Here is a 9,524-nt window from a genome sequence, read left to right on the forward strand (position 1 = left end):
GACAAGCAGGGTCAGCTCTTATCAAGGTGGCTTCTTGCCCCACCTCCAAGTTAATGTGGAAGGTGAGGGCACCTGGGAGTGATCTCCTCATCAGTTCCCACCCAAGGCTGGCCAGGCTCTGGGTGAAAACCAGTCAGGAGGGTCTTTCTTGCCTGTTTGTGGACATCATCCATATGCCAGGCCTCATTCAGGGCTGGGGGCTTAACCCCAGCACTTCAGGGTACCCAGAGGTCTGTAGCAAAACAGAGCTCTGCTGTCACTCTGGCTTTGGTTGACACTGGAAATACATATGGGGAAGGGAGGGTGAGGGACATGTTTGCTTCTTTATGAAAGCCTCAATTCAGCTGAAATGTTTTTTCTTAAGAGCAAGGTGGGGGAGCCAAATAAACAAATTTTCAGTAGTTTTAATTTTTTCCCTGTCTAAAATCCCACTGAAGTGGTGGGGATGGAGAGAGACAAGCAGTGGCTTTCTGGTGAGATCTTTCCTTGCAGGACCAAGCCATTCCTTGTTCCTTGAACAACTGGAGGGTGGTCTGTTTTTTGAAGTCTCTCTGCTGTCTTCTTTCATCAGGGGTCCTTGCACATGTGGATTGACATGTTTCCCAATGATGTCCCTGCGCCGCCGCCTGTCAATATCAAGGCACGACTGCCTGTCAGGTAGGGCCTGTGGGAGTGGGGCTGGGGCTGGTGAGCCTGCATGGGGGGTCGCTGTCCCTTGCCATGCCTGCTGGGATGTGCCGTAGAGTCCTGCACGGGCTAATGAACTGTGCCAGCTTGTCATGCAGCCAGGCTTTGCTTCAGCTCTGGCTGTAGGACAGTCTCTGGGGTGTATCAGCATGGGGCATAAGCGCTTCAGCTGCACAGGTGTTTGTGAAGGGCAGGGTTAAGCTTTGTAAGGCTGGACATGAAGGTGATAGGAACCCAGGTCAGAGCTACTTATGTAGCTCTATTTTGGCTACTGGACAGATGTCCCCTGGGTGCCTGGAGAAGTGAAGTTGAAGGAGATCTGCTGTTTTCAATTATTTAATGGAACTATTGAGATAGAGGGTCCAGATTCTTTGAGAAGAATCTCATGTACATGAAATGTACATTTCATGTGTACATGAAAGGACAAGATATAATGAACACAAATTGCATCAAGGGAAACTCCAACTGGATGTAGAGAAAAACATTTTCGTAATGGGAGTGAAGCTATCCTGTGATAGAGACAAAGTGACCCAGAGGGGTGCTGGGATATCCATCCTTGGAGATGCAGACAAGGTCCTGAGCAATCTGATCTGCTATGAAGTTAGAGCAAGAGGTCGGAGCAGAGACTTCAGAGGTCCTTTCCTGCCTAAGCCTTTCTGTGCTCCTACGGCTAAGGTGCTGGATGGGTTTCCCACATACTAGGGATTTGCTTCCTACTATGAAGTTAGAGCAAGAGGTTGGAGCAGAGACTTCAGAGTTCCCTTCCTGCCTAAGCCTTTATGTGCTCCTATGGCTAAGATGCTGGATGGGTTTCCCACATACTAGGGATTTGCTTTGCAGAAGTTGCCTATTTTGACTGTGGGTGTTTGTCTTGTGGGGTTGTAGCCACGCAGGAAGGGCTTTGTGCATGGCAGTGATACTGTGCTTGGCCAGAGGAGCCCTGGTAGGGAACCACAGTGCTAGGGGGGTTCAAGTCCTGCTGCTCTGCCATTGTGGACTTGACCTGCCCTCCCAGGCACCAGGGGTGAGAGCATGTGTCTCATTCACCCCTGTATCCTTCCCACACCTATGAACTGTGTGTAATTATCTGGAACACAGATGACGTGTAAATGGAAAATAGTCCTACTAGGTGCACCACTAGAGATACTTTCATTACTTAGTAACTAGCAGTGTCCTTCCCACAGCTATGAACTGCGTGTAATTATCTGGAACACGGATGACGTGATCCTTGATGATATCAACCCTATAACAGGAGAGCCTTCCAGTGACATCTACGTGAAAAGGTCTGATGGGAGTCAGAGGGGTGCCAGAGTCTGCCTGTCCTGCTCCACGCCTTTACTGCCTCCTCTGAACCTCTGTTTCTCCCTGCCTCAGCCCAAGACACCCCACTCCAACCCCCACATGGACACTGTATCCCCAAGTATGTTGATTAGGTGTCAGTCCAGCCTGGGTCTTTGACTCTTCCGTTCCTGCTGTCTGATGGGGTTCACTCCCTCCATCCTTCTGCTCTGCCTTTGGGTTTGGCTGACAGGGGTGAGAGATAACTGAGTTTCTCCTGCAGCTGGATAAAGGGTCTTGACCATGACAAGCAGGAGACGGATGTTCACTTTAACTCCTTGACTGGGGAGGGCAATTTTAACTGGAGGTTCATCTTCCGCTTCGACTATCTTCCTACTGAGAAGGAGATCACCTACAAGAAGAAGGACTCTGTCTTCTCCATGGAGGAATCGGAGTTCCGGGAACCAGCTGTTCTGGTCCTCCAGGTCTGGGATTATGACAGGATTTCAGCTAATGACTTTCTAGGTATGGCATGATCTACTGGAAGTGGGGTGACCTGTCCCTCACCTTGCCTGGAGTACTACAGTGTTTCCTCCAGGGTCTAGCTCTCTGAGAAGGGTCACCAGGAGCCTCAGATCAAGCTCTTCAGCTCAGCAGTCAGCTGGGCTGGTTTTTCATGTGAGCTATAGGCAGAGCCTGGAGAAACGCACCTCTCCAACACAAACATGTGGAGCTTGCATGCTTGTCCCAGGGCCTTGCTTCTGCTGCCGTTCTCAAGTTTGTAGCATTCCTTTCAGTTGTCCCTCCCTTCTTCAAACTTTTGCCTCCACTTAAAAAAAAGCATCCCCTTTGCCCTGCTGTGTCTTAGGCAGGTGAGATGCTGGGATTTGAACCCCGAGCCCCAAATTAAAGTCGATGTATGGGTGATTCCCACAGTCCTTCATGAAGAGGTGGTGAGTTTGCCTTTCAGCTCCCCCCAGGGTGCGGCCGGCCCTGCAGGGAGAGCCAGAAGGGAAATGAGCCCCAGGGGTCCCACACTGAGTGAACAAAGGTCAGGGGTCTGCTTGGGGATAAAAGCTGGGACCACTTGCAGGAAGGGAGGAGTGTCTGTGAAGTGGATTCGCTTCACAGAGCTTCCTGGTTGGGGAAGGACCTCCTGGAACTGGGCCCCGGTCAGGTTAGAGCTTTGCAAACGTGGGCTAGAGGAGAGAAATATGTGTCTGCCTTTATCTTATGTGATTAACTTGCTGGCTTGGTTGTCTCCCATCCCACCTATGGGAGACTTCGGTTCTTTATTTGTTCCACCTACTGTCAGTCGTGCAGTGTCGTTGGGGGGATGTCGACTGCTTGTGAACTAATTGACTTATTTGTACCCCTGGCGCTCATCCATGTAGTGACCTTTCTATGTTAAATATAGTCAAGTTACTGGTTTGTCTTCCTGCTGGCTGTGTCATTTATGCTAGGCCTAGTAATCAGCAAAACAGCAGGATAAAACTATCTTTACTCACCAGCGTTCCATAGTGTATTTAAAGGGCTTTACCTCCAGGAGGAACTTCCAGTGATGATTGATTCAGCCATGCTACTCGGGCACTGAAGAAAGTGTTTGGCAGCAGTCCCAAGGATTCCTGACATGTACAATCTCAGGAACTCCTAGGCAGGACCGGACTTTTGCAGTCTTTATTGCAACCTTGGTTAGATCATAGACTGGCTTAGGTTGGAAGAGACCCTAGAGATCATCTAATCCAACCTCCCTGCCATGGGCAGGGTCGCCTCTCAACTGGAGGAGTCCCTGCCCGTTACTCCTCTGGGACTCCAAGGATAAAACTATCTTCACCATGAGCTCTACTCTTTACTGTGCCTGCAGGATCTATTGAGCTGAAACTACATGACATGGTGCGGGCAGCCAAGAGCTCAGAGCACTGCACCATCAAGATGGCCAAGGAGAATGCAACACCTCGCTTCTCCATCTTCCGAAACAAGCGCATGAGGGGCTGGTGGCCCTTCATCAAACTCAAAGATCAAGGAGACGAGGAGAGAGAGGAGAGGGAGAACAAGCAGAAGAAAAAGAAACGAAGCAGCTCAGCCAAACCAGAGGACGTGGAGTTCACAGACCCCAGTGGAAACAAGTACCTCCTGACGGTAAGGCAGGGTCCTGGTGCAGGTGAGCAGAGGGCCAATGTTTTGCCTCTGCCTTGACAGGGCAAGCTGTCCTGCATGCACATAAACTACAGAGACATCAGTGACCTAGCTCACCAGGACTTTGTACAAGGTCCTGGAGGTTTGGCCTACCTACTGCAGATCCAGCACTTCATCTACCCAGAAGTTCCATCTGTGGTGTCATGCAGGCAGTGTCCAACTTCATGTCTTCTTCTGAGCTGGGAAAACATGAAGGAAACAAAGCAAGAGACACATAGCTCCCCATCATCCAGACAGGACAGCAGCAAAAGCTTGTCCTAGGGTCTCTGCCTACCTCAAACAGGCAGGTGCCAACTGTCCCAGGGCAGACTTGCTTCCTATGGCCCTGCTAGTGGATCACGGTTTGTCCCCAAGGGTGAGTTTTGCTCAGTGCCACTATGGGAGGCTGCAGACAATTCAGAAAGCTGGGGAGTGCATTACAATGCAGTGCCTTGTCTGGAAAACAGTTTCTGACCAGGCCACAGTTTCTGTTGGCTGTGAAGCGAGAGACTCTAGCTAATACTGGGAGAGAAAAGTGCTTACAGCTATTCTATCACTGCATGTAATTAACTAACTGCAAGTGGAACTGGGAGAAAAATACCCTGTCCTGGCAGGTGTGAGGCCAGCCTGCTGATCTGCAAAGCAACATGTGCAGCTGCCACTCAGACGTGTTTCCTCTCCAGGGTAAAGTGGAAGCAGAGCTCCAGCTGCTGACTGTTGAGGAGGCTGAGAAAAGTCCTGTTGGTTTGGGCCGAAAAGAGCCTGAACCCCTGGAAAAGCCCAAGTGAGTATCTGTGTCATCACCTTTAACATGGATGGGCAGTGCCATGTTTTCCAGCTGTTTGCATGGGGACAGGGAGCATCTGCTTGTCTGTAAGCTGAGAACCATCAATGAGGCTCTGAGCTGTTTGGCCTGTGGGACTGGGGCTGCCAGGACTTCCCAGAGTTTGAGTGCAGGACTCGTGGCTGCAGCATCTGGGCCAGGGCTTATCTCTGTGAGGTACTTAAGGCAGGTATGCCATAACACTGCTTGTACAAAAAAGGGTAGCTCTGGTTTAACTAGCCACATGGGTGCAGAACAGCTCTGCAGTGGCTGTCCTGAGGCTCGGGTCATGTTGTCTCCAGCGCTTTCACAGGCACTGTAATTACTGGAGTCCCCATGGTGATCCTGTCTGGAAGCAGCAGGAAGAGCTGGAGACCCCTGAGGATGGCAGGGTACTAAAGTGGAAGGGCCAACATGTTGCTCTGTGGATTGAACCTGTGCTTATCTATTCTTTCCTTCCTGTTCCAGCCGGCCAAAAACTTCTTTCAACTGGTTTGTGAATCCCATGAAGACCTTTGTGTTCTTTATCTGGAAACGGTACAAAAAATACATCATTGTGCTGTTCATTGTTGCTGTTCTGACCATCTTCCTGGTTCTTTTGATCTACACAATGCCTGGATATATCAGCGAGAAGATCATCAATGGATAAATGCTCCCCAGCGCAGGACTACTAAAAGACAAGGATGATTATTGCAGGAACAGAGACTGGATCAGAAAGTTTAAGGAAATCCTGCAAGTGCAGAGGCAACCTTCAGAGTGAGAGAGACCTGCAGAAGTGGCCTCTCTTTAGGGAGTCATGTTTCATACTAAGAAACCAAATAACCAACCTACTAAGTAAGGCAAGCTCCTTGAAGGACCATTACAGCTTTGGGAAAAAAAAATGTTCTTTGTGGAACTGGTGTGGGAGAGTGGGAAAAACAGGGTGTGCTAGTGCTGTCCCCACAGATATGGCGACTAAACCCAGCTTTTGGCATTGGGAGTGATTCTGGAAGAGATGGAAACATACAGAGCCAACTTTGCCCTGACTTGACAACACTTGGCGCTTCCCATGCCTTTGTCTGAAAAACTCCAAAGCACGTTGTATGGGGGGAATGCAGGTCTGGTGTTGAGTCCTGGTGGAGATAGGACCTGGAAGATTTTTGAATGGGGCTTCTGGGAAGGACAAGAGAGCCAAGGTAGCTATGAGCTTCCTGCCATGCCAAGACCACAGGAACAGCTCTTGGAGTCAGCTCTGGGTGTGATAGCATGCTCTGGGACATGGACTTTCTAGTTGTCACTCCTTACAAGCTGCTTGACAGATTTTTCTGCATGTGCTGGATTGGATTCATGCTTGCTTCAAACTTCATTTTGACTCTTAATTTCCAAAGGAATAAAAGTTCCTTGGCTGCTATCTCTGATGCTCCTTGTGTTTTGTAGCTGCTTTCTGGAGCCAGGGCCAGCCTGGCAGTTCTCACTGAACTGATGGTCTTTCACCCTTCCTTCCTGATAGCACAGCACTGGGATGTCAACACGGAGTCATCAGCACGAATCTGTATTGTGGTGTTGGGATGATGTAAACTAAGACTTGTTCTCACTGTGGTCTCTGGTCTTCTGTATAGACAAGCCCTGACATGATCTGAGCTCAAGTGCAGGTGCTTCACCTGGAACTTTGACAGGACATATTCCTTTTGAGTGATCTCATCCTGGTGCAGGAGATGATGCTCAGAGGCACTGTTGCTTTTCTGAAGAAATTAACTGACAAGGGGTTTCTATAGGGAAGATGGCTGCATGATTGTCTTTTGAATGTAAAGTACATTTTGGAGGGAAAACTAGTGGGCAGATCCAGGCAGGCAGGTAAGCAGGACTCTGGATAGACCTGAAGCCAAGTGCAAGTGTGGGGCAGACACGGTGCTCCTCCAGGGGGTGGGGACAGAGTTCAGCTGCTGGGTGTGGGCCCCAAGATGGCAAAGGGGGAGTCCTCTGTCCCTGAAGGACTTGTGTTGGTCAGGCAGACCAGCTTGGGGGGAGCAGGGACAGCACTAATGCTCCCTGCAACGGACACTTGCTATCAATCATTGCTGTCTTCCACCAGACCTGCTGTTGTTCTGGCAACCCCCTCTGTGTTTTCTTCTTTTAGGATTTTTTTTTTTTTTCCTTAATACTATTTTCCCTCTTGAATTCTTGATCTAGTAATGAACGTATTTCAACAACCCAAACTCTGTAATTTTACTTTTTTCCTCTTGTGTGTTACCACTTTATAGATTTTTCTCCAAGCTTCCACTTCTGCAATTTATTCAAATGCTTGATGAAGGTTTTGCAGCTGGGCTGGGCAAACAGTCAAACCTCTGGGAATAGGGAGGAAAATTTTTGGATATGACTGCAGAAAGAGGGGTGGGTGCTGTGGCAGGGTTTGAGGACTTCCAAAGGACTAATTGCCAAATACTGAAACAAACTATGATGATTTAGGCATCTGTCTGGAAGCTTGTGCTATACAGGACCATGAAAGTGGAGGGAGAATTATGGAACTTCTGGTGTAAGCAAATTGATAAAAGAATAGGAAATACAAAGGAAAAAAATCACTATTTGCGTTGTTAAGGATAATGTCAAGAAGATTGGGAAAACAAGCAGAGAGAGGAAAAAAAAAACCAGCTGTCTGTAAAGAGTCATGATTAAGCTAAAGGCATTTCTAATAGGATCCAACAGGAATCAGAGGCTGACCTGAATCAGTTTTACATTTTCATCAGAATGGAGATAAGTGCAGGCTCTGTCCTGACAAGGTTTTGCCTTGACATAAATAAAGTAATTTCACTTTGTGGGACAGAGAGGCATTGCAACAGGGAAAGAGAGAGGTTGTGGGATCTCCATACTTGGAGTTTTCTTAACATCTGTCTGCACAAAACCTTGTCTGAATTCAGTGCTGTCCTTGCCTTGAGCAGGAGGTTAGACAAGAGACTTCCTGAAGTCTCCTTCCAACCTGATATACTCCATCTTTCTTTGACACAGAGGTTTGCAGAGCAGTAGGCAGTGAGAACAGGGAAGAACATGGTTGATCAAAGTAAACATATTTAACGAACACATGCAGATGAACATACCAAGATGGTAACCACTGGAGAGAAGCTAAAGTCACACAAATTCAAATGAGAAACAGGTGGTGACTTTTTAGCAGCAAAACTAATGCAACATTAAATGAATACCCAGGGAAGAATCAGACTATGCTGATGTTGCCAGGTTTGGGTGGGTTTCTGATGTTCCCTTGAGTGGTGTTTTGGTTAAACATGACATTCTGGCTTCAGCAGGTGAGAACCTGGTTGTTATTTTCTGGCTTGTGCATGTCTGAGCAATTCCTTCTGCTCTTAAACCGGTGAGTTTGAGGGGTGTTACAGCTGAGCGCTGTTATGTGCACACCATGTGATGTACTTATGTGTGACGTGTGTTTTGGAGCCGACGCGTGTGTGTGCATATGCATACAAGTAACACTGCACTGGTGAACACACTCCTCTGCTGTGTGCTGAGGAGAGGCGAGGACTTTCCTGGGGAGGTTCACTCCTGTGGACAGCCATGTCCTGGATCTTCAAGGGCCTTTATGCTAGGGTGACCCAGTGGGAACACAGTATGCTCTGTCCCGGTCATAGTCATTAAATGGTACCTTTGGTTCTTCCTAGGAGTTCAAGAAGCCCTTTGGGAAGGCCTGCAAAGACTATGAGAGCAAACGGTGAGTCTTTAGGCTCCCTCACCTTGGGGCATGGGCTTGGAGGGTGGGTTTTGTCTGCCGTCACTGCCAAGCAGCCAGGCAGAGCTTTTCACACACGTCTCCTCTTTCCTTGAGCACCAAGAGTGAGAAGTGTGAACCAGCAAAGCAGCACAGCATGGTGCAGAGGGAGCTTAGTGGGGGTGAGATCACTGAGGACCTGGAAAAGGAGCACAGGACCTTCCAGTTGAACATGTGTGAGGTAAGGACAGGGATGAGCCTGTGCTGCATAGAGTGGTGTTAGAGTCACCAAATCGGTGTACAGGGGATGAATTTCCTCTCCATTGGTGCACAGCAATTGTGCCACAGCCCCACCTTCCACCGAAGGCAGCTGATATTGGGCCAGTTCCTCATTCCCTGAATGCCCTTGTGCATTCCTCACCACTCCTTTTCCTTCCTTTCTCCCTATGGTGTATTGAAGGTCAGCCTCACAGGCAAAGCGCCTTCCCTGCTTCATTTGTTCACATAGTCAATGAGTAGGATCTGCTTCAACTCAGGGAAGATAAGATCAAGTGCTTAACAGGTAAGCTCTGGTCTGTACTGAGGGCCCCTGGCATGACCAGGCTGGGAGCATCAGCTCTCCCCGTGCCGCCTCCCTCACTTCTACTGTTCCAGCATCACTGCTCCCCCCAGCCCACTCCTTCCATGATCTGCCAGGAGTGCCAGGCTGTCCTAGACGATTCCTTGGCCAGGCAAAGGGAGGAGCACACAGCACCAAACGTACTCCACCGATGAGGTCCTGTCCTAGGCACATCCCATGCAGGAAACAGCCCTGGGCACTTTGTTGCTAAGTGCCTGGCTCCTGCCTTGCCCTGACCATGCTGCCTGTCCCAT

The 9,524-nt window shown here is 49.1% G+C and overlaps 1 protein-coding gene across 1 annotated transcript; it reads left to right on the top strand.

The window, feature by feature from the left end:
- Positions 1-571: 571 nt before the first annotated feature.
- On the top strand, positions 572-5,612 carry LOC103768657 (fer-1-like protein 4; the record flags this gene model as incomplete). The annotated part of the gene is made up of 6 exons (XM_008935811.1): positions 572-657; positions 1,872-1,970; positions 2,249-2,490; positions 3,830-4,104; positions 4,824-4,924; positions 5,432-5,612. Coding segments are annotated over 6 exons (984 nt in total), but the record flags the coding sequence as incomplete, so codon positions are not given.
- Between the last annotated feature and the right edge of the window lie 3,912 nt (positions 5,613-9,524).

Source organism: Merops nubicus, unplaced genomic scaffold, assembly GCF_000691845.1.
Source record: "Merops nubicus isolate BGI_N331 unplaced genomic scaffold, ASM69184v1 scaffold1740, whole genome shotgun sequence".
Taxonomy (NCBI): domain Eukaryota; kingdom Metazoa; phylum Chordata; class Aves; order Coraciiformes; family Meropidae; genus Merops; species Merops nubicus.